This window comes from Lotus japonicus, chromosome 3, assembly GCF_012489685.1.
Source record: "Lotus japonicus ecotype B-129 chromosome 3, LjGifu_v1.2".
Lineage (NCBI taxonomy): Eukaryota > Viridiplantae > Streptophyta > Magnoliopsida > Fabales > Fabaceae > Lotus > Lotus japonicus.
In genome coordinates this window covers 19,170,683-19,195,261 of record NC_080043.1, presented here as the reverse complement: position 1 = coordinate 19,195,261, position 24,579 = coordinate 19,170,683, and the positions used below count along the sequence as shown (strand labels likewise).

Sequence of the window (24,579 nt, the reverse complement as noted above, 5' to 3'; positions counted from 1 at the left end):
TGCACTTTTCTAGGTTCCCCCAAACATAAATATTTTTATACAATCATTAGATCTAAACTCCATTAGAGAGTCAAGGTTCAATGCTCCAGGTTGAAAATGTTTTGTGAAAATAAAAAAATATGATATATAATGTGATAAAAAATGTAATAAAAAATATGAAGAAAAATGTGTTACATATCATGAGAAAGTGAAGCGTGAATAAATAATTGTTATATCCCACACCTTTATTTAAAAAAACAAATAAATCCACACCATAGACCTTTCAAACTCAATAATCTATATAACTACACAGGCCTCTGAACACTGTCCTCTCATTCAGAATCATTTCTACTTCATTTTTCTTTGTTCTTCCTCAAACTTCAACCATGGCTGACGAGGTGGTTCTTCTTGATTTCTGGGCAAGTCCATTTGGAATGAGAGTCAGAATTGCACTTGCTGAAAAGGGTATCAACTATGAGTACAAAGAAGAGGATTTGAGGAACAAGAGTCCTCTACTCCTCCAATCGAACCCTGTTCACAAGAAGATTCCAGTTCTCATTCACAATGGAAAACCCATTGCTGAATCTCTGATCGCTGTTCAGTATATTGATGAGGTCTGGAATGATGCATCTCCCTTGTTGCCTTCTGATCCTTACCAGAGAGCTCAAGCTAGATTCTGGGCTGATTATGTTGATAAGAAGGTAAACCCTTTGCGTGAATTGATGTGAATTGTGATTATTACTTGCTATTTTGATGTTTGTATAGATTGATGCAACTGGGTTATTGCTGTGTTTGGGTATAAACCCTAAACTCTAAATACTTATTAGATGGATCACCTTAGCAATTTAGCCTTTGTGATATATGTTATGCTGATTTTGGATGGTTATGGTCACCTTAATATTCGACAATAAGTAACCAAACTTTTTAGATTTTACTATGCATTAAGGGTGAGTTTGGGAAACAGCTTAATTGGGTACTTATGACAATAAGCGCTTATTTATAAGCTAATGTGAGAAACTTATTGAAATAAGTTGAAAATAGGTTATAGATTTATTCATAAACTAATCTAACCGTTTGGAAGAGTTTATTTGAGCTTATTTGATGGCATAAGCCCTTGTGTAAGTGTTTGGGAGAGCTTATGCAAACAGTTTATGGTAGGCCATAAGCTGCTTTGAGTTTATTTTCGTAAGCTACTCAGGATAGCTTATGAAAAAGAACTTATGCTTGTATATAGCTTATTTTCAATTTATTTCAATAAAATTTTAAAAATAGCTTATGAATAAGCGCTTATGGTAGCTTATGACTATAAGCGCTTCATTAAGCTGTTTTTCCAAACGAAGCCTAAATAGCTTATGAAAATAAGCTCTAAGCGGTTCATAAGTAAGTCATAAGCTATTTACATGAGTTTTACGCTCTCCCCGCAGGAGCCTAGTAAATGTTATTCTTTTGGTTAAATACTATCTGTAATAAAATAAGCAAGTCATACACAGTAAGGGTAAGGGTGAGAACCCAAGTTCGAAACCGAGAAAGTCATCTGTCGGGAGGAACATATACAGTTTCTTGAGAAGTGGAGACATCCGTCTTTCAGTAATTTCATTTCTAAATTGAGCACTCGTTAGATGTCTCACAATAAATTAAGACCGTTTGGGTATGTTCTTGAATGTGGTAAATGCACATGAAAGGAAAATGATCCCCATTAAAAAATAAGAATAGCTGATTTTGTGGATCCTTTCAAGATTATCTACAATTTGTTTATACACCATATTTAAATCTTTTATTATTTATTTATGTAGCACCTCTCTATCCACCAATTTTTTCCATGTCTCTTCCCAGTCATGTAATATCATATTAAATCATTGTTAAGGAATTGAGCTGTTTTCCCTTTTGAAAAATTTATTCTGTTTTTTTCTTTTTTGTATTCATCTACCTACTTTTATACTAGAATATTTTAATTAGTATATACTTGTGAAGATTCTCATCTCTTATCCTGCTTTTGTTAATCATGATATAGTAATATAGAAATTGGATGCATGTGTAGTTATTGAACTCTTAGCAATACATAGTAAAACAATCCTATTTACCAGAGGCTAGAAGGCAAGTGACTCAAGTGTCTCTTATCTTAAACAACAAAGTTGTTTGGTTGATTATCTTTAACACATATAAGCATTAGTCAATATTGATTCTTAATGGCTCTCCCCTTTCTCATTCATGGATTTTATGATCTAATTGGATGTTAATTCTCAACGTGAGACAGATATATGAAATTGGTAGGAACATAATTTGGAAGAAAAATGAAGAAAGAGAAGCTGCCAAGAAGGAATTCATAGATTGCCTCAAGTTGCTGGAGGAACAGCTCGGAGACAAGACTTACTTCGGAGGAGACAAGCTTGGGTATGTTGATATAGCACTTGTTCCATTCTACACTTGGTTTAAAGGCTATGAGACCCTTGGCAACTTCAACATAGAGAGTGAGTGCCCCAAGCTCATTGCTTGGGCCAAGAGATGCCTGCAGAAAGAGAGCGTTTCAAAGTCTCTCCATGACCAAGACAAGATCTATGAGTTCATTGTGGAAATCAGAAAGAAGTTAGGCATCGAGTAGGTTCGAGGCTTAATGGCAACGGTGAAATACTTGTCTTTCGTTTATTGTCTCAGTTGAATAATATTGTAATAAAAGGCACCTTTCAGTAGATGTGCCTAACATGTATGCTTTCTGTACGATTGTACAGGGTTTGAAACACTTCAAATGTATCTTTGATGTGTTTATTACTGTGAAATTTCCTCTTCTATTCACCTGGTGTCTGTTTATCTAATATGAATTTTTTTTTAATGCTACTGTTTTTGCATTCTTGGTAAAGCAGTAAAAGAAAAAGGATAAAAAAACAAACTTGGTTTACAACCCCATGGAATATCAGAGGAAACTAACATTAGCTAGAACATATTTCTAATGTGTCACAAATCCAACTGCTTCTTGGATGATGCTAGCTTGTGGGTATTGATCCTTGAACAAAAATAGACCTGTTCTTATACTTGACATTGTTAAGAGAAATTCTCCAGCTTCATTTCCAGCTGCATTTGACAAATTGGACTTTGGGAAAGATTCATTTGACAGTTATATTTGACTAATTCTACTCATTTAAGGGTAAGATATCTCATCCGTTGGGATTGTGTATAGGAGAGAGTATTCTGAAACTGAATAGTGTGTGATTAAAAAAAGGAAAAAATGTGAGAAAAGAGAGTGAAAGAGAAGTGTAATATAAATATTGTAATGTGATAAGGAGAGGTAGAAAAAAATGAGGGGGATGCATTGTTGAGATTTCTAAAAATCAGGATTGCTTAATGTACTGTGTTGCAAAACTACTACTTGCTAAGGGAAAAATCAGATTGCCAAATGCATGTGTTTCTCTACAGTCCTAGGTGGGAGAAGGGTTTCCGAGAATGATGAAGGGTTTTATTGAAAAAAAAACAGTAGAACAGATAAACTATTATACAGTCCTGGTATAGAGGAAAAAAGAAGATAAAGGGTTTTATTGAAAAAAACAAATCAAAATTGTAATAATTTATAAAATAAATAACCAGTTGAACAGCTAGATAATTAGACTACTATTTTGGTGTTTTCTTTTATCGGTATCAAAGGAAAAGTGGTCAGGTAGTTTTCACTTAGACCATGTACAATGGCATGTTGAATGCCATGTTGAAACATGTTGAGAGTTGTTGAAACCATGCAATGGTTGGTTGAAAGCTGTTGAAAGTGGGAAAATGTTGAACCGGTTCAACAAAGTTGAGAGGAGCATCCGGAGCCACGTGGCAGCTCCGGATTGGAGAGAGCAAGGCGCGTGCACGACACGCGCCGACAAGGCGCGTGGCGTGTCAGTGGGAGAGGAGAGAGAAGACCGAGTGGGTGAGGATGGGACGCGTGGCAGCGTCCCATTGGCCAGCCGGATTTTTTTTTTTAAAAAACTTTAAACTGAATTATCTTGTTGAAAATGTTTTTTTTTTTTTACCAAAATTCATAACTTTTTTTTCTCTATAAATAGAGACTTGGTTTGATAGATTTGGACACAGAAAAAAAAACCAAGTTTTTCCCCATCTTTATTATCTCTCTCACCATCTTATTATCCTTCTATTAGCATTTGTTTTGAAATGGATCCCAACAATCACCATTACAACACCCAGAATTCTTCAAGCTACCCAATTTCCAACCAAAATCCCAACAACTATGAAGATCCAAATCAATTTTCTTACCCACGTCCTCAAAATCCCACCAATTATCAAGTCCCACATCAATTCTCCAACCAACGTCCTCAAAATCCAAACTATTTTCAAGTCCCACATCAATTCTCCAACCAACATCCTCAAAATCCAAACTATTATCCAGATCCAAATCAGTATTCGAACCAGTCATCATTTGTTCCAAACTTTCATCCATCTTATGGATCTGTGAGATATCCATCTCAAACACCCCAGTCTAGTGGTTATATGCCAATGGTTCGTGCAAATTTTCCTAGTGTTGATGGACCGGAATTTCCGGAATTTTCAACACAAGTCAATCTTGGTGACGGGTCAGCTGATAATGAAGTCAATGAAGTCACTCCTAAGAGCAAAAAAACGCATGCACCCGCATGGAACACTGCACAAAATATGGTGCTAATTAGTGGGTGGATTAACTGTGGAACAAGCAGTGTTGTGGGGAAAAACCAGAAAGGAGAAACATTTTGGAGAGATATTGCTGAGTATTGTAATGAGCATTGCTCATTCGATCCTCCGCGTGATGGAATTGCATGTCGAAACCGTTGGAATTATATGAACAAAATACTGGGTAAATGGATTGGCGCTTATGATGCCGCTAAGCGTCAACAAGGAAGCGGTTGGTCGGATAATGATGTTTTGGCAAAAGCGCAGGAATTATTCGCATGTGGGAAGAATGTTCAATTTACTTTGATGGAAGAATGGATCGCTCTCCGTGATCTACCACGTTTTTGTAGTCAAGTAGGAGGAAATGGTGGCTCAGCAAGTAGTGGATCTAAGAGATCTCACGACAGTGATGCATGTGGCTCAACCACTATAGGATCGATTCCTCGTCCAATGGGTAGGGAGGCAGCTAAAAGAAAGAATAAAAAGAAAAGTAAAGAACCTGTCGTTGAGGAGAAGGGGAAAGTTTGGGTTGAATACAAAGATTTGAAGGCTCAAGAGATTGCACGAATTGATAAGCTAACAATGGTGCAAGAACAAACTAACCAATTGATGAAAACCAATTTGTATCTCAAGCTAAGTTCTGAAGAGGATCTCGATGACCGTAAGAAAGAGCTGTTGAGTAAGTTGGCCCAAGACCTATTTGGTAATTAATTTCAATCGAGTATTTGTCTGTATTCGGTCAAACCCGCCAGTGGTGTCAAATCTGTGGTGTTTGCTTTAACCATTTGTCAGTGTTGTCGTCAAGTATGTTGTGTTTGCTTTAATAATTTGTCAGTGATGGCAAGTCTGTAATGTTCGGCTTTAATGTATGAGTTATTGTGTTACCCGCTTTTGCAAATCATGTGCGTGCTAGATCCGAGTTGCGTGATTCGAACGTTCATCACGAACTGCAAGCAGATCTAGTGAAGCACATATGGACAAAGTTTGCAAATGCTTCGTGATGGAAGATGATTTGTATCGTACTAATTACGTTATTTGTGTGTTGTGTGCTTAGTTTGTTGTCTTGCATTTTAAGTTAAGAAAATAAAATAAATTATTGTGTGCTTCGTTTATCGTCTTCCATTTTTTAGTTAAGGAAATAAAATAAATTATTATCTATATTAAAAAAAATTAATTCGTTAAGTGTTTATTATTTAATTTAATTTAAAATAATAATTGTAATTTTATGTAAATAAAAAAAACAAAAACATAAAATTAAATAAAAATATGAAATAAAAAGTGGTGGGGTAGGGTGAGTGGTGGGGTAGGGTGTTGAGAGAGAAAACCATTGGAGTGGGTATTTGTTGAAAGTGTGTTGAATTGGAGAGAGAAGATGATGTGGAGTGTTGGGAAGATAAAAAGTGGTGTTGAATGGGAAAAACTTGTTTACACCATTGTACATGGTCTTAGTCAAAGCCTTATCCATAATAATCTAGATATAGTGACAGTTCAAGATTGCTGCACAGTGCACACCTTGGTCATTCCAAGCTCTCTCTACAAGTACATAGGCCCCTAGGCTTGTCCTCTCTACTTTCATCTCTCTTTGTTATTCAGAAATTCAAATATGGCTGATAAGGTGATTCTGCTTGATTTCTTTGCATGTCCATTTGGGATGAGGGTCAGAATTGCACTTGCTGAAAAGGGCATCAAGTATTTTAACTCACAGAAAACTCTTAGGCGAATCCTCTAGAGGGTTTAAATAACAAAAATGATTTGGCTAATTATCTTTAACATACGATGCATTAGTGAATATAGATTCTCAATGGCTCTCGTCATTCTCATTCTTGTATTTTATGATCTAATTGAATGTTAATTCTCAATGTGACATAGATATATGGAATTGGGAGGAACATTATTGTGAAGAAAAATGAAGAACAAGAAGCTGCCAAGAAGGAATTCATAGATTGCTTCAAATTGTTGGAGGAGCATCTGGGAGACAGGACTTGTTTCGCAGGAGACAAGCTTGGCTTTGTTGATATTGCACTTGTTCCATTCTACACTTGGTTTAAAGCCTTTGAGACCTTTGGCAAATTCAGCATAGAGAGCGAGTTCCCCAAACTTATTGCTTGGACCAAGAGATGCCTGCAGAAAGAGAGCGTTTCAAAGTCTCTACCTGACCAACATAAGGTCTATGAGTTCGCTGTCGACATGAGAAAGAAATTAGGCGTTGAGTAGGTTAGAGGCTTAATGGCCATAGTGAAGTACTTGTCTGTTGCTTGTCGCCTGCTTCACCTTTATGTTGAATAATTTTGAAATAAAGGGCACCTTTGTGTAGATATGCCTAAAATGCATGTTTTCTGTGCGGTTATGTAGGTTTTGAAAATCTTCAGATGCATCTTTGATGTGTTTATTGCTTCTGTTATCCTCTTCTATTCACCTAGTGTCACTGTCTATCATACAACAGCAGCAAAAGCCTTTTCTACTAAGTGAGGTAGGCTATATGGATCGGACTATGCCATTCAGCTCGCTCAAAAACCAGGTTTTGAGCTATATGAAACTTTTTATAATGCAACTGGTTTGGCTTTCTTTGTGAAGTAGTAACAGAAAGGGATGAAGAAACAAACTTGGCTTACAACCCTCATCATTTATCAGAAGAAACTAAAATTAGCTAGGATATATTTTCTAATATGTCACACTCCCGGTCAAGACTTGGATGATGCCAGATCGCGGGCATTAATCCCGCCTTTAACCTCTGTTTACTATGTCTCTTAGGCTGATCACAAAAATAGACCTTTTCTTAGTTTGCTTGAAAAACTACTGTGTGAACAGTATCACTCTGTTAATGATAAATGAGTTGAAAACTATCAGTGGGTTCTAACTTCTAAGTAAAAGAAGCTTTATAGTTTTCCAACAAATTAGCTAACAGACTCAAATACAATATGAATCTAACTACTAACAGCTATACACAATTGGCAGTTACACACTTAACAAAATTACACATAACTAACAGCTATACACAAACTTACACTTAACTGAACATATGTAGGCAATAGACAAAAGTGAGAGAAAGAGAGGAGCATATCTCTGACATCAAGCTTCCACTTTCAGTTTCCTGGTCAATGTCTTAAGCATGCGGTGCTTATATTCCTGAGCACCCCAATCTCAAATCTAACTGAGGATACGCCGATAACGAACATGATAAATTTTCACTATTATTTTTACTTTAGATAAGGAATGTTCCTAAAATTTGATTTGGTGGCAAAAAAAAGATCTGAAATATCTGAACAAGCTGAAGCATTTATGAAATCCAATCAGTTCATGATTCCCGCAGGCCATCAAGCAGCCCGGGAACACATTTCCTTGATCTGAAATTGTTTTTAAGATCCCACTCTCTATGACCAAGTCTTTCAGCTATTGTTTATAGTTCTGTGATTTTGTGTTTTGCATCTGTTTTGTTGTTACTTCTTGTCATAGCCTAATGATATGAAGATGAAGCACAGAACTAGTGTTTCATTAGCCGTTTCAATCTGGTACTGTAATCAAGAAATGACAAACAGATGGTCTCAAAGGAAACAATATGCATAGAAATATCCGGAGCATATACTAGGTTTCTTTTTTTGCTTGAATAGTTTATTGTCATTTCAGTTTTCATCATACCCCACATTACATTCTCTACAAATTGCCTGGCCATACTCCTGTACAACTCACTCACTTTTGGCATCCAAACTTCATTCTTTCTGAGCAATGGAAGATGAGGTGATTCTGTTAAATTTCTGGCTTAGCCCTTATGGGATGAGGGTCCGGATTGCGCTCGAGGAAAAGGGCATCAAGTATGAGAACAGGGAAGAGGACTTCAGCAATAAGAGCCCTTTACTCTTACAAATGAACCCAGTTCATAAGAAAATACCAGTCCTCATCCACAATGGCAAACCCATCTGTGAGTCACTCATTGCTATTGAGTATATAGATGAGGTTTGGAATCATCAATCTCCACTGTTGCCTTCTGATCCTTACCAGCGAGCCCAAGCTAGATTCTGGGCTAATTACATTGACACTAAGGTGATTCATTATCATGAATTCATGATTATGGTTGTAACTTGTAATCATTTCTGTTTTCTCATCTTTATCAAATTACCTTTGTTTAACTTTTTTTAACTAAGTTTCACTATGAAACAGATATATGTGGTTGCAATGAAATTCTGGAAAACTGAAGAAGAGGAGGAGAAAGAAGCTGCTAAGAAAGAGTTGCTTGAGCGTCTTAAATTGCTGGAAGAACAGCTGGGAGACAAACCCTTTTTTGGTGGAGACAACCTTGGTTTTGTGGATGTGGCACTTGTTCCTTTGTTCTGTTGGTTATATACCAATGCTTTACGTGGATCTTTCATCGATGAAATCCAGTATCCCAATATCATTGCTTGGGTCAAGAGGTGTGCTGATAAAGAGAGTGTGTCCAAGTCTTTTCCAGATGAGAACATGATCAAACGTTTTGCCGAAGAGAGACGACTTTTACGTCAAGGAAAATAGAGGCAGAGTGATAGAATAAGATTGCCTCTAAGTACTTAGCTGAAGTATATGTTCTCAACAATAGCATGACCAAACTGCATTTAGATATGCGCTTGGTTTTGCTACTTATATTCCTTTAGACTTTAGTAGATATTTCAAACCCAGTGCAACTGCCCTTTTTGTGTTCTAAATGTATTTGGATGGTGTTTATACTGTGTTTCATCTCTCTAACACAGTCATTCAAGATCAATAAACAAGACATTTAGGACTGTGTACTTACTGAGTTTCATTGCTCTAATTCAGTCATTCAAGCTCATTAAGCTTATGACTTTTGGGTTGGGTACATACTACTGTGTTTCGTTGAACTAGCTTAACCACAGGTACCTCGACCACAAACCCAACCTAGGCGAGTAAAGCCACATAACCTGATAAGACAAACCGGAAACATAACATCTACTCTTTTTTTTGGGTACATCACAAAGATAATTTACATCCTTCAGGGATTGATCCTAGATCTTCCCCTTCCCAACTCATATGTTCCATAGCTCTTGCCACTTGAGCTATCATTTGGAAGCATAACATCTACTTAAATGCTCATTAGTTTAGTAACAATCCTTTTAATAAATACTACACAGATTGTGATGTTAAGAGAGATCCTACCCCAACAGAATAGACATCCCTGACACTTCTTGGAGCCTAGGTTAAACATTCTTAATGTTTGGTTTTGATTCCCGAACTTAGTCATATGAATTACAGTATTGGTTTGCAAGTCAAATTCATATAAATCCATACTTTGAGCATAGTTAGTAAAAAAAAAAAGTGCATAAAGCCAAATAGTCTATGAAGAGATATTCATAATGGAAATTCACTAGTTTTGAAGCAACAGCAGGAATTTGTCTATTAAAAAACAGACACAATGGTTAGAACCATGTGGTTTACTCTTACTGCTCATACACTGCTGTTGAGGCTAATTGGTTGGCGGTGGCGCTGACTCAAACTGAATCGATTTCATGTAATTCACTGGTATTATTTTGTTTTACCCTTGTACATGTGTTCAGTTTCCACTAGCTCAGCACAAATTTCTTCTTGTAATCTAAAACAGACTCATAAACTTCCTTTTCATCTACAAGAGTTTTAGATACACTCTCTTTCTGCATGCATCTCTTAGCCCATGAGATAAGTTTTGGACACTCTGCCTCCACTTTGAAGCCTCCAAAGGTCTCATAAGTATAAAACCAACAATAGAAAGGGATGAGAGCAACATCCACAAACCCAAACGTGTCACCCCCAAAATATGGCTTATCTCCAAGAACCTCCTCCAATTGCTTTAAGCTCTCAAAGAACTCCTTCTTTGCCACCTCTTTTTTATCTCCATCTGTAGTCCATATTCTCCTAGAAGCATGATATACCTGCAATTTTTTATCATATTAGTTTTTATAATATAACCTTCCACCACATGGATATTGTTTATTGGTAATTTCTTACCTACATACCTTCTGATCAATAAAATCAGCCCAGAACCTGGCTTGAGCTCTTTGGTAGGGATCAGAGGGAAGAAGTGGAGCATTGCTTTTCCAAACTGTATCAATATACTCAACAATTATGAGGGACTCACAGATGGGTCTTCCATGATGTATGAGAACTGGGATCTTCTTGTGAATTGGATTCATTTCTAAAAGCAAAGGGCTCTTGTTGGTAAGATCCTGCTCCATGTACTCATATTTGATTCCTTTATCTTCCAAAGCTATCATGGCTCTCATCCCAAACATACTGAACCCTGAGCCCAACAAAATCACCTTGACTTTGTCCTCCATAGCAACTAGCAAGTGCTAACAATTGAACTGGGAAAATGAAGTGAGATTAATAGAGTCTAACTACTGGAGCAGGTAACTGGAAGTTTGGTTATCTTTGGTCAAATTAAGAGAAATAATTGCAAAGTGACATGGTCCATCAGATGATGAATCACATTATTCCACCACACAAAGACGAAGGAAAATATTTCTTCTTAGAGTCTAATTATATACATGAAAATAAGGTTTTCTTCTAGAAGATCTATGTCACATGTCCCCTCCTAAGTAATTTATTTTCCCTCCAAAAAAAAAAAAATCCAACATTTTTTGTTTCCACATGATTATCTCATGAGCAAATATGAGTATATCAAATAAATATTTTTTTTCAATTTTCAGCATTACTATTTTTTTAATTTTGAAATTTTTAAAATTTTTATAAAACAAATAAATATTTCCTATTTTCGCACTCATCATTACTGCTTTTAAGAAAACGAATTTTGAAGTTAAAAAAAAATAATTATGACAATAAACAAAATTAATGAGTCAAACAAGTCATACCGAAATCATTTCAAAAAATTAGGAAAATGTCAAGTATAATAATGGTGCATAACTATTGAAATCAATTCAAACCAATAACTATGATTAAACCATGCTTAATTAGGAAACTTTAAATTTTAATTAAATAACCAAATGGAGCATTTCAAATCAAAAAAAAAAAAAAAGAAGATGGATCATTTCACAGAAGAAGATATCTGAAATTTTAACTTCAAACCAATAATAACCACATAGTCATTTCCAAATTCAAATACAATCAGCGTGAATAAGACATGCATAATTAGGAAATTTTAAAACTATTAAATAACTACACTGTAATTTTTTTTAATCATGTATATTAATTTATCATGGATGATAAAACCAACACATTTATTTTCCAATACAAAAAAAACATGTTTGTCTCTCTGCAATTAATCATGTATATTTATATTTCCTCTCTTTTTTATTTTTTATACACTTAAAATTAATTTTTTAAGAATATAACATATGCAAATCCAAAAGGTTATGATCTAATTTTCTTCTTATTTTTTAATAATGAGTTTGTGGCTCTGGATCACTCTCCGGAAGAGATGAGTTTGCCGTTGTTGGCTGATGCTATGAGTGTCCCCTCTGTGAGACCTTAGTCTTCTTTTCTTTTCACGCAATGTACCAAAAAATGTAAGGATAAATTCAAAATCATATTGATTTTCAATCCATCCAAATTAATTTCCAGAAAATGATAAATTTTATTAACTATTTAGTTGAATCAAAAGAATAATAAATAAAATTTGTTAATTTTTTTTGCAATTAATTAGTTTGTTTTAGATTTATAAATTAAAGTTCCTATATTTTTGTTTAAATAATTTAGGATTCATGTTCATGGTAAGTTAGAAAAAAAAGTAATTCTATTTTCAAAGAATAACATACTCTAAAAGAAATTTATACAAAAATATTTAAAATATAACAAAGGTATAATATTTTCTTCACTATATACACATTTTCAAACTTAAATGCAACATGAAGTATAAAATAATCGGTGGGATGGGTAGCTCACCAAATGAAGGGTATTGAAGGATGAAGGGTCAGAGTTCAAATCCTGGTGAAGGGACTAACTTACTAACAATTAACAACTAACATTTGTCTATAAAAAAATGAAGGATATAAGAATGTGAGTATTATCATACATTTTTACATCTGTTTGGTATGTTGTATAGTATAAAGCATGATAGTATAAGGTCTGATAGTATGAAATCTAACATTATTAGGCCTAATATAATTTTTATATTATACAATGTTTGGTCATACACTGTATAACTTATCATTTTATTTAATATGTTTTTATTTCCTGTTTTGATTTCTATTTTGTCTCAATTATAACCTCAACATATGAATATGATCGGTTGTTAACCAATTCGTTGCATTCGTGGGATAAAAATTTCGATCCATATATCATTACTCTTTAAATTAATAAAATCTTATATTTCATAAAATGTTGAATGATGATAGATAATGTAAATATGAGAATGATGTGATGTTAAAGGGTGGTGATGATGGTGGTGGTAGTAATAGTAATAGTGGCGGTGGCGATGACTATAGAGGTGACAGTGGTGATGCTGAGTGATGACAGCAGTGGAGGAGGTGGTTGTGGCGGTAGCGGTGGTGCATGGCGGCGTGGTTGTGTGTCGTGGTGGTAGGTAGTAGTGGTGGTCGCGATGACGATGGCAGTGGCGGTGTAGGGTAATGGTGGTGGAGGGTGGCAGTGGTGGTGGCGGAGGTGGAGGGTATTGGTGACAGTGGTAGAAGCAATAATCATAGTTAGCAATAGTGATGATGGCAATAGCGGTAGTGACAATGGTGGTGGAGGCGGCGTTAATGGTGGTGGTGGTGGTGGCGGAGGTGGAGGGTGGTGGTGGTGATGGTGAAGGATGGTGAATTGGTGATGGTGAAGGATGGTGACAGTGGCGACAGATTAAATATTTTCATGTATTCTATACATCACACTCTTATCATGTCATATCTATCGTCTATATGGTGGATTAAATAATCTTTCAGTTTAATGTATAAGAGTTCATTGATGAATAAACTTATATAATACAATGCTAGCAGCAAACAATGGATGAGATGAAAGTTTTCTTATTGTAGGAAATGCAATAAGGGCTATCAAAATTCTACTTAGGATGAGGGCAGCGTTCATGGAGGCGAGGTATATAATGAACTATGATGGGCTTCGTGCGTGGTAATGGTGGGGATGGGGCTACAATTTTAGTGGGTACGGTTATGCTGGTTGGTGGCAGCAGGAGTATGGTTACCAACAAGATCCTCCAGGGTCTTTTCAGTGGCAGAGGTCCGACATATCAGTAGGAGAACCACGCAAGAGGTGCTTGTGGACTCTATTGGTGATGGTGTGCAGGTGTTGCCGTTGAGTCACCGTCTGATAGTATGAAATCTAACATTATTAGGCCTAATATAAATTTTATATTATACAATGTTTGGTCATACACTGTATAACTTATCATTTTATTTAATATGTTTTTATTTCCTGTTTTGATTTCTATTTTGTCTCAATTATAACCTCAACATATGAATATGATCGGTTGTTAACCAATTCGTTGCATTCGTGGGATAAAAATTTCGATCCATATATCATTACTCTTTAAATTAATAAAATCTTATATTTCATAAAATGTTGAATGATGATAGATAATGTAAATATGAGAATGATGTGATGTTAAAGGGTGGTGATGATGGTGGTGGTAGTAATAGTAATAGTGGCGGTGGCGATGACTATAGAGGTGACAGTGGTGATGCTGAGTGATGACAGCAGTGGAGGAGGTGGTTGTGGCGGTAGCGGTGGTGCATGGCGGCGTGGTTGTGTGTCGTGGTGGTAGGTAGTAGTGGTGGTCGCGATGACGATGGCAGTGGCGGTGTAGGGTAATGGTGGTGGAGGGTGGCAGTGGTGGTGGCGGAGGTGGAGGGTATTGGTGACAGTGGTAGAAGCAATAATCATAGTTAGCAATAGTGATGATGGCAATAGCGGTAGTGACAATGGTGGTGGAGGCGGCGTTAATGGTGGTGGTGGTGGTGGCGGAGGTGGAGGGTGGTGGTGGTGATGGTGAAGGATGGTGAATTGGTGATGGTGAAGGATGGTGACAGTGGCGACAGATTAAATATTTTCATGTATTCTATACATCACACTCTTATCATGTCATATCTATCGTCTATATGGTGGATTAAATAATCTTTCAGTTTAATGTATAAGAGTTCATTGATGAATAAACTTATATAATACAATGCTAGCACCAAACAATGGATGAGATGAAAGTTTTCTTATTGTAGGAAATGCAATAAGGGCTATCAAAATTCTACTTAGGATGAGGGCAGCGTTCATGGAGGCGAGGTATATAGTGAACTATGATGGGCTTCGTGCGTGGTAATGGTGGGGATGGGGCTACAATTTTAGTGGGTACGGTTATGCTGGTTGGTGGCAGCAGGAGTATGGTTACCAACAAGATCCTCCAGGGTCTTTTCAGTGGCAGAGGTCCGACATATCAGTAGGAGAACCACGCAAGAGGTGCTTGTGGACTCTATAGGTGATGGTGTGCAGGTGTTGCCGTTGAGTCACCGTGAAGCATCATCTTCAACGAGTGAGAGGGACGAGTTTGTGAAGGAAACAGATGCAAATACGCATAAATATGGGGATGTTTCGTGGCCACATTCAGATAGTGAGAGGGATGGGTTTGTGTCTTTGTGATTAATGAAAGTCCAATTGTAAGGGACAAAAACCAAGCTTTAATGGTGTTTACTCCTGTGGATGATTCATTTGAGGGAGGGAACAATATGCATGATATTAAGGAAACAATGACATCTCCTATTAATAAAAGGAGAGGGAGGCCTCCAAAGAAGCATCGAGGGAGTGTGTCGATGGGTGGCTCGGGGAGGAGTCGTCCCAAAGGGAGTAAAAACTAACCAACGACGTCGGGTGTTTCTGAGTTTCATTTTGATCCGATTTAAATTAAAATATCTTATGTAAAATTATCATCTAAAGAATTTTTCTCAATTAACATTAACATGTTTTATTTAAAAAAATAGATTTTTTTAAAATACGAATATATAATATGAAAAAAAAACTTAAAATATATATTTCTAACAACAATTTATACATTTTTGTAATTAAAATTAGATAAAGTTTCAAAAATATATTATTACATAAAATTTAAATTTTATATCACAAAAGTCACCCGTGTATTGCACGAGTTACTTCGCTAGTATTTGTAACAATAACATTTTGTGCTGATACGGACTCATAATCTGTGTCCACGTGTGCTCAATTTGGCATGAGAGGCAACAAAAAGTGAGGGAGAAGAATAGAAAAATCACTTCCACTCAAACTCATGGCACCTGTAGTAGATTCGTCACTGCAATTTAGTTCACTATATGGGGTTGAAAATTAGACTGTAGATTCACAATATCAAGTGCTTCATTCTAAATGGTTGAATTGGTGATAAATTGACTGAAGTAGGAGAAACAGGCTCTATATGGAGCAGCAAATACTTGTTTTCGGATTGTCTTAATTCTCTATTTTAAGCTTGTTATTTTGTTTTTCGGCTAATTGTTGAGCACATTTTTTATGTCTATGAAAGAGACTTTCTTGTATCCTTAATGGAGCTTGATTGACTTACCTTTGCATGTTGGTTTTACTTCTCACATTGAGGAGATTTTCCATGTTAAAATCTTGGTATCTCTTAATCTTTGAGATATTTAGTTATTGTTGTTATTTGTTTTTTGTTATTACTCTTTAGAGATTCTTGCAAGGTCGAGAAATTATTATTTGCTGCATATAGCTCTACTTGAGTTGTTATTAATAGTGTGAAGTTATGTCCAACCCCTCAAAATTGCGATAATAATTGGATGAGATCCCTCGAATTTATATATTCTACCTATGATTTTTATGAAGAATAACTAAAATTCTTAAAGTGTTAGTACATCGTCTGACTATACATTTTTTTTTGAAACAATCGTCTGACTATACTAACTATCTACACAAATGCATTACTTAACTATACTAACTATCTACACAAGGCTTCTATGCCTACTTTTGCTTAATATAATTGCAGTTTCCATTAAAAAAAAAACTATCTACACAAATGTATTACTTAGTTGTACCAAAAAAAAATGTATTACTTAGCAACAATTGGCACAAGTATAGAATGAATAAGTGTTAAGTGTGGGAAGCTATCTAGACGCTTAAATAAGTTGAAAGCATAAAAAGTTAGTTCTAAAACCTTTGTCAAGAGTAAATCATTATCAACATACTTGATTTAGTCATGCCTGCCAATAGGGGTGGGAATAGGCTGGGCCTAGGTAGACTTTGCGTAAATAGGCCTAGCCTGTTTAAATATCTTAAGGCTTGAGCCTGGCCTGTGGCCTGTTAAAGGCTTTTTTTCGAGCCTGGCCTGGCCTTCTCGAAAGCCTGGCCTGGCCTGCTAGCCTATTTAAAGGCCTGTTTCACAACAAGAGTTTTACGTTTGCTAGCAAACTTATTTGTACAGAAGCTATCAAACTTATAAACTAACGGGTTAAATTATACTAAAATAATTTTTTTCAACAATCAGACTCATAATATTATAAGCTATTAAGTAGAGATGAAACTAAACGAGAGATTATGTTGGTTTCTTAGAGTCGGAGAGCCCGTATAAAATCACACTTCATATTAAGGTATTTAAATGCGTTATATATCTATTTCTAAGTAGACTTATAACTTTGAGTCATTATATAAGTCAATTTTCTTAAATATATAAAAATGTCAATCAGTATTTAATATTAAGATATTATGATAAATTTCTAATATATAGACATCAATGGTAAAATATATTAATACTAATCATATTTACAATGTACCAGAAAATACTAATAATTTTTACTTAAATAGGCTAGCCTATAAGGCTTAAAAGGCTTTTTAAATGGCCTGAGCCTAGCCTTTTTAACTAAATAGGCTTTTCAAAAAGTCTAAGCCTTGCCTATTTACCAATTTGGTCTGGCCTGACCTAGGCCTGTGGTAGGCTAGGTCATAGGCCCCTACGAACGATCTGGCCTATTCCCACCCCTACCTGCCAATAGAGGATCAACCACTAATTATACGGTTAATTATGTTGTAATAACATAAAACAATGAGAAAGCTGCTCAATAAAATGATTGATGGAATAATGGTATTCAAATGAACTTTGCGATTTTGAAAGTTAGGGGATCTTGTCTCCAGTCCAATAAGTTCAAGAGAAATTCACTTATTGGACTTATGACATTGTCTCACTTCACTACGTGTTAATTCAATCCTCTGGACATTAACACTTAAGTTCAAACCCTTCTATTACCCAGAAATTCCTTTCTTTTTTAACAGAAAATTCTCTATTACTGCATAGAAATCTTTTCCTCAGTGGCAAGTTGATTTCCAAGTCGTAAAGTTGATTTCCATTTGTGGGGATTGTGAAATAATGGAAATCAATTGTGTTTCACGTTTCTTTTTTTAATCAAACTTGTCTCAATCAATTTATTACAAAATTGATATATCACTAAACCATAAGTATAATCGAGTGCACAAGTTAGATCGTAGCTGTGTAAACCCTTGGGGGCAAAACCGGCGGTTAAGATTTGCACCAAAGTCCACTGAAAATTTGGCTTCAGGGCAGTGGCTTGCCACGACAAAGCAATATCTCAATCTCTTTTTATCTCCAACAAATCTTTATTTTTTAAATCAGAATGCTTTTATTAAATACAAAAATGTCATAAGCACAACCATCACATAATAAAGTGATACACAATCTCACCCACGCTGCATAAATATGGCAGAGACACTTCCAATACATACCTAACCACAATATAACTCAATGATAAATAAAATTAGGTGAAGCAATGTTGCAGCACCTATTTCCCTTTTACATTTGTAAATAATAGAACATGTTAATTGTTTGATTTACCAACGTGTGGATATCATTTCCCTCATCTTTCAATATCATGTCTTATTAACCATAATGTTCTGCTAATCAGTACCATTAGATATATATATTTCGAACTAATCAGTACCATTAGATATATATATTTCGAGGAACATTACAAAACGAATTATGAAAGTGATATGATCACACCTTACTGAAGACAACCTTTGCATTTCAATTACCGTTTTCACTTTGGAATGACTCCACATTTTCCCTTACTCAGCAACAACACCATCAACACGGACAACTAAAGAAAGACTTTTGCTTCAAATGGTTCGAAATTGAGAGAGAAATTTCCGGGCAACTGGGTGGTGCTAAGAAACGCGCTTGATGTATCTGCACATCTGATGATTGATACTGGGTGGTGCTAAGAGACGCGTTTGGAATAATGACATTCAAATGATTGTATTCTACCCTCTGATACTCTTTTATGTTAATCAATCAATGGAGTTTAATATTTACTCTCACAATTTTAATTTCATGGCCACCGTTAGGACATTTATTGGGTCAATGGCTGTTGAAGTTTTGTTCTTATTTCTCTGGCTGCGTTACAACCTTTGTTTTCAATGGCTTTAATCTACATTTCAAAGTTAATGCGTGTAGTGGGATTCCAACCAAGTCAAATTAATTTAAGATTCGTTCACTCTTTTGATAGAAGTTGTTGTCTCACTTCACTTCGTGTTAATTCAATCCTATGCACAAACACTTAAGCATAAAAATTAACTTTCTTTACTCATAAAATATTTCAATTACTTATTTGTCATTTGTGGGGGGTTGATGGATAAATGACTACTAAGTAATTTTGTTACAACATTTTCTATAATTCTTTTATAGCATTAATATGTTAGAATGTATGTTACATTCTGTCATACATGTTGCTGCTAAGAAAGTGTGTAACTGATTTGTTACATTCTAACATATTAATGCAATAAAAGAATAATAGAAAAGGTTGTAACAAAGTTAGTTAGAGTATCTACAATGGGAGTGTCTCTTGTCTAAGAAACTTGAAGATGAGTGTCCCACACTATTGGAGCAAATGAGATCTTCATGCTGTCAAAAATTAGTGTCTACAGCAAGACACTATGTCTCTTCAAATTGTACACAAAAAATAAAAAAGTTATTTTTATATTGAAGTAAAAGTGGTTTGGTGTTGATTATGTGGTCTACTAGAGAAACTTTTAAGAGTTGTTGAGTTGGAATAAAAAATTAGTAAAGTGGTTTAGATGATATGACATTATGGAGAATTGTAAAAAATAATATAAAATGGAGTGTAGACACTTTAGTGAATGTGATGGATAAAGATTCTCTTAGTAGCCATTTATCCTTCAACTTTCACACATGTGAATAAATGCGTTTTATAAGTATTTAAGTGCGTTTCACAAAGCACTTTCACACAAGTCAGTTATTGAAGGATTAAATGACATTCAAGTGTAATTCCTTCCTTCTTAATTTTCTCCTAATTCGTAATTAAAATTGCTTTATGGTTTTCAAACCATTTCTTTAAGTTTCAGCCGTTTTGGTTCTCTCCACCGTCATATTGAATGACCCTTTTATTATTATTTTTTTGAACAAGACCCTTTTATTATTATTGATTGTGTTAAAATGCTCTTTTATGGCTCTGTGTGCTTCCCTTGGAATGGAAATGGACATGTAGACTTGAAGATATATATAAAAGAGGCATATGAGAAATGGAAGTGGATAGGCATACGAGCAACACATGAATTTCCTATATCCCTCACTCTTCATCGTGTAATTCTGAGCATTGTTGTAGAGACTCCAGTATGTGTAGGTTCTGAGTGCACAATGTCTTGTATGTAGTTGTGTTAACCTTGGGGAGCAAACCCGGCACTGCACTGAAGGTCTGCCAGAATTTTGCTTTCAAGGCAGTGATTCGTCCACGGCGCAGCTCTTCTTCGTAAAATTTCCAACAATTGAGATGCAACACGAGGACTTCCCAGGAGATCACTCATCTTAATATTACTCTCGCCCAAGCACACTTAACTGCGGAGTTCTGATGAGATCCGGTGCATTAGTGCTGGTATGATCAATCATAACGAAAATTAACCAATAAAATATGTAAAAACAGAGTTCACATAGGAGTATTATGGCTAGCAACGTGAGAGATCTAACATTATATTTATATGCAAAATGAAATGGCTATTTATTGATCATAATTCATAAGTGCACAGCATAAAACATTCATGCCTCACAAAGTTCCAAATGTCAGACACACCCAAGTGTCTAGCAAACCATTGTCACCAAAAGGCAACACAAAATTACTAATTTTACAATACCATATTTAACAAGTAAAAGGTTTTAATGATTTGATTCACGAATTGCTTTCAGCATGCCCAGAACATGTTCATAGACCTTCTTCTCATCAGGAAGAGTTTTGGACACAGTCTCTTTCTGCATGCATCTCTTGACCCAATCCATCAGTTTAGGACACTCTGTTTCCATTTTGAAGTTGCCAAACGTCTCAAAAGTATAAAACCAGGTATAAAATGGGATCAGACCAAGATCAAGAAACCCAAAGGTGTCACCCCCATAAAATGATTTGTCACCCAGTGTCTCCTCTAGCAGCTTAAAGATAGAAATCAACTCCTTCTTCCCTGCCTCATGCTCTTCTCCTTCTGAAAGCCACATTTTCCTCCAAGTATCATATACCTGCATTAAAGATAACAAAACTCAATGATATTTCATTCTCATGTTTGAAAATCTTTTTGCAATTAATCCTAAAGACAAAATCAATTCCGCATAACTTCTAGATCTTAGAATTGATTTTATGGAAAAATAATATCACCAAAACATACATGTAAACTATCATAATCATCGATTGATTGAGAAATCAATTATTTAGATCTAAATAACAACATAATATGTTACACATGAGCTACTATATGTTACACTCAACTCTTGATTTTTCCGTCAATGACTATGATAACTCACCAAAAGTGAGTCCCTTCACTTATATGAGTCAAGATTCTTTAGGATATAACTCTTTTAATGTGAGTGACTCAATTTACAAGTTAAAGTAATTTATCATAACCGATGATTGAGAAATCAATTTTAAAGACCTATAGAATACCATAATATTGGAGCTTACTTTACCTTGTAATAAGACTAGTAATATTTTTTTTTTCCTTTATCAAGGGCACAATTCAATTCAAATCTTCTAATCAAGAGTTTAAAATGGAGACTAGCAACAATAAAATCCCAATCTCCAAAATTTGAATTGAACCCACCAAGATGGAGGAGAAAAAAATGCTAAAAATCACAAATTTACACAAAAACAAAAATCCAAAGCTGCTACCTTTTTGTCAATGTAATCCACCCAGAATCTAGCTTGAGCTCTCTCATAAGGGTCAGAGGGCAAGATTGGAGCTTTGTCCTTCCAAACCTCATCTATGTACTGCACAATAATTGCAGATTCACAAATGGGTTTGCCATTATGGATGAGAACTGGGATCTTCTTGTGAACTGGATTCATTTGCAGAAGCAAATCACTCTTGTTCCTGAGATTCTCTTCCTTGTACTCATACTCAACACCCTTTTCAGCTAATGCAATCCTCACCCTCATACCAAACATGCTGGCCCAGACATCCAACAAAACCACCTCGTCCGCCATGGTTTGTCAAGAATCACCAAAATCCAACGGAAATTGTGAACTAAATTCCATTGTGTCTGCTATGAACTAAATTAAACTGTTGACTATATAGAAGAACAAACAAAAAGGTCTCTTTCGGTTTTATTTATATTTATGTGGACATGATTTCTATGTTTTTTTCCTAGTACCAACTACCAATGTATAAATGACACGGCTCACTGAAGAAAGAAAAAGAGACCAACTATCTGAAAATATTCTGATTTTGTGAGGCTGATTCAAAGCTCTACATTACGTCTGCACTTACGTATCTCTAATGCAACTTTTTTTTTTTGCCAAAATCTTTAATGCACTTAGATAAAGGTTAGCCACAAAGTTCAATTGGGTTAGATATGTAATGTTTGTGCGGTCATTGAACTTTGAGAATGAAGTTTACTAGGATAGAGCCCGTTTGCCCGTGCGATGCACGGGTAATTTTTTTATCAAATCAATTGTTAATTATAATTATTGAGTATTTTTTTGAAGGTAATTATTGAGTATTTGATATATATGAAATAATACAATAATATATTTACTAAAACATGCAATTTTAATTAATGGAACACTTATATGTTCTTATTATCTTCCTTTTATGTATCAATGTTTCATTTACTTATAGACATTAATTGGCTAACACTGCAATATTAAGTTTGGTTCGCTCTTTACACTTATTATGGAGCTTGTGGGTGTGGTTTCCGACTCAATCTTGCATGTAAAAGATAAACAAATAATTCATACATAGAGGTACAAATAAGGTATATAATATATGTTGCTCAAATGTTGGTTAATTGAATTAGTACCCAACCTTAAAGCAAAAAGATTAGGTCAGATGGCACAACGTAATTGGTGGTTTCTTAGGAATAGTAAAATTCAAACTCACAAATAAGAAGTACTAAATACTTGTGCCATGTAATATTTATTTATATTTTATATATTTATAAAATTTCAATTATATATTCAACTTAAATTCAAGATAATGGTAAAATATATAATTTTATTAGTAGAATAAAATACAATTGGTAAAAAATATTATTAGACCATCCATCGGACGTATTCATTTTTTTGTTGCATCGGAAAATTCGGACTTATTCATTGAAAACGTGAATATTTTTATATATTTATTTAATTGAAAGATTCAAAAGTAGAATGGTTAAATTAATCTTTCATCACCAATAAACAGAAATTCAAGAAATGGAAAATTAAATAAAAACAATTAGCAAGCAAACATGTTAATTTGAAAATAGTCAGTCGGCTGTGCCGGATGAACCTCGTTGGGTCTCTTGGCGCGCTAGCTCCTCCTGATGGTTGGGTGGCTCTCAATGTCGACGGGTCGTCGCTTGGAAACCCTGGGGTGGCGGGCTCCAGCGGTGTGGTGCGTGACTCGGTGGGCATGTGGCAGGTTGGGTTCTATGCGTCTGTTGGTGTGTCCGAGATCCTGAAAGCGGAGCTATTGGCGATTCTGTACGGCCTTCGCATTTATTGGGAGCGCGGATTCCGTCGAGTAATTGTTTTTTCTGATTCGCAGCATGCTATCTCGCTTGTGGAGCGTGAGTGTGGCCGGTTCCATGCTTATGCTGCTGTGGTGAGTCTCATCCAGGAGTTGCTAGAGCGGGGTTGGTTGGTGAGGTTGGAGCATATACTTCGTGAAGGCAATGCTGTGGCTGATTTTTTGGCTAAAGAGGGCGCCCGTGGTTTGTGTCGGCTGAGATGTTTAGACTCTCCTCCGCCAGCTGGTCATCCCTTCCTTGCGGATGACTATCGTGGTGCCGCCTTCTTGAGGCGTTAGTGCTGCGTGGTTCTTTTTGTTTTCTTTAAGCTTATTTGTACCAAAAAAGAAAAGAGTTAGTAGCAACTTGATAAACTGAGCAAGGAAAACACTTATCCGGAAACTTTTCTTTTACAAATTAAAAACTCCCTTATGTGATTTTCAATTGAACCCATAATAAGAACCACAGTGATCTCAATGGGAAAAAAAATTACGTTAAAGATAAATAGTAACAAATGGATCGAGTGATCCATATAACCGACCTTAGTTGGATAAAGCTTTCATTGTTGTTGTCGTACAATTGAATTGGAGTTTTTTTTTTTACAATAATTTTTAGTGAGAGCCAAGCTTCAAGGAAAGTAGAGAGGATATGTATTTTAAAGAGATAAGTTACATACATAAATGAGAATGAGGGTATATAAATATAGTTTCATTGTCTGAAGTGAAGACTTAAATTTAAAACATATAGAGATGTGTGTTACAATCGACTAAGAAAGAACTACAACAATCATCAGGATATGTTACTTTCGACACAAAAAATATAAGCATAGCAAGAGCTTGCAATAAGAAGCAACACCAAACAATGAATGTCATCAATATTATTGAAGAGAATGTCCAAAGGTCTGTAACTTCAACTCATTCAAATGAAGCCATATTATGTGAAACTCTGCCATTTGTATGCTTGAACGGAGAAATTCATTAAGATAATTATCTGTAGTCATTCAACCAAAATCAATCACAAGAATCATCAGTCACACTTATCAT

At 35.4% G+C, this 24,579-nt stretch overlaps 5 protein-coding genes and 1 non-coding gene across 6 annotated transcripts; 3 read left to right on the top strand and 3 right to left on the bottom strand.

Moving 5' to 3' along the window:
• The first annotated feature begins 299 nt into the window (after positions 1-299).
• LOC130743200 (probable glutathione S-transferase) lies at positions 300-2,769 on the top strand. Its single transcript, XM_057595336.1, has 2 exons — positions 300-680; positions 2,234-2,769. The coding sequence occupies exons 1-2, from the start codon at positions 366-368 to the stop codon at positions 2,576-2,578; spliced, it is 660 nt and encodes a 219-aa protein (XP_057451319.1). The 5' UTR covers positions 300-365; the 3' UTR covers positions 2,579-2,769.
• A 3,311-nt stretch (positions 2,770-6,080) lies between these two features.
• Positions 6,081-7,347, top strand: LOC130743202 (probable glutathione S-transferase parC). Its single transcript, XM_057595337.1, has 2 exons — positions 6,081-6,226; positions 6,481-7,347. The coding sequence occupies exons 1-2, from the start codon at positions 6,215-6,217 to the stop codon at positions 6,823-6,825; spliced, it is 357 nt and encodes a 118-aa protein (XP_057451320.1). The 5' UTR covers positions 6,081-6,214; the 3' UTR covers positions 6,826-7,347.
• Positions 7,348-8,263: 916 nt separating this feature from the next.
• LOC130743199 (probable glutathione S-transferase) lies at positions 8,264-9,368 on the top strand. Its single transcript, XM_057595335.1, has 2 exons — positions 8,264-8,649; positions 8,767-9,368. Exons 1-2 carry the CDS (start codon positions 8,335-8,337, stop codon positions 9,112-9,114), a joined length of 663 nt encoding a protein of 220 aa, XP_057451318.1. The 5' UTR covers positions 8,264-8,334; the 3' UTR covers positions 9,115-9,368.
• A 574-nt stretch (positions 9,369-9,942) lies between these two features.
• LOC130743198 (probable glutathione S-transferase) lies at positions 9,943-11,086 on the bottom strand. Its single transcript, XM_057595334.1, has 2 exons — positions 10,587-11,086; positions 9,943-10,502 (listed from the first exon to the last, which is right to left on the bottom strand). Exons 1-2 carry the CDS (start codon positions 10,905-10,907, stop codon positions 10,158-10,160), a joined length of 666 nt encoding a protein of 221 aa, XP_057451317.1. The 5' UTR covers positions 10,908-11,086; the 3' UTR covers positions 9,943-10,157.
• A 9,253-nt stretch (positions 11,087-20,339) lies between these two features.
• On the bottom strand, positions 20,340-20,458 carry LOC130709681 (5S ribosomal RNA). Its single transcript, XR_009010158.1, has one exon. It is a non-coding gene; the product is annotated as a 5S ribosomal RNA (ribosomal RNA).
• A 79-nt stretch (positions 20,459-20,537) lies between these two features.
• LOC130743197 (glutathione S-transferase 3-like) lies at positions 20,538-22,127 on the bottom strand. Its single transcript, XM_057595333.1, has 2 exons — positions 21,720-22,127; positions 20,538-21,073 (listed from the first exon to the last, which is right to left on the bottom strand). The coding sequence occupies exons 1-2, from the start codon at positions 22,032-22,034 to the stop codon at positions 20,723-20,725; spliced, it is 666 nt and encodes a 221-aa protein (XP_057451316.1). The 5' UTR covers positions 22,035-22,127; the 3' UTR covers positions 20,538-20,722.
• Between the last annotated feature and the right edge of the window lie 2,452 nt (positions 22,128-24,579).

What these genes read in the sequence shown, in the direction of transcription:
- LOC130743200 (XM_057595336.1), top strand. Translation starts at nt 366, where the DNA reads ATGGCTGACGAGGTGGTTCTTCTTGATTTCTGGGCAAGTCCATTTGGA. An exon ending in CTGATTATGTTGATAAGAAG is followed by an intron (nt 681 to 2,233) that starts GTAAACCCTTTG and finishes AACGTGAGACAG; the next exon opens with ATATATGAAATTGGTAGGAA.
- LOC130743198 (XM_057595334.1), bottom strand. Translation starts at nt 10,907, where the DNA reads ATGGAGGACAAAGTCAAGGTGATTTTGTTGGGCTCAGGGTTCAGTATG. An exon ending in CTGATTTTATTGATCAGAAG is followed by an intron (nt 10,503 to 10,586) that starts GTATGTAGGTAA and finishes AAAAAATTGCAG; the next exon opens with GTATATCATGCTTCTAGGAG.
- LOC130743197 (XM_057595333.1), bottom strand. Translation starts at nt 22,034, where the DNA reads ATGGCGGACGAGGTGGTTTTGTTGGATGTCTGGGCCAGCATGTTTGGT. An exon ending in TGGATTACATTGACAAAAAG is followed by an intron (nt 21,074 to 21,719) that starts GTAGCAGCTTTG and finishes TCTTTAATGCAG; the next exon opens with GTATATGATACTTGGAGGAA.
- LOC130743199 (XM_057595335.1), top strand. Translation starts at nt 8,335, where the DNA reads ATGGAAGATGAGGTGATTCTGTTAAATTTCTGGCTTAGCCCTTATGGG. An exon ending in CTAATTACATTGACACTAAG is followed by an intron (nt 8,650 to 8,766) that starts GTGATTCATTAT and finishes ACTATGAAACAG; the next exon opens with ATATATGTGGTTGCAATGAA.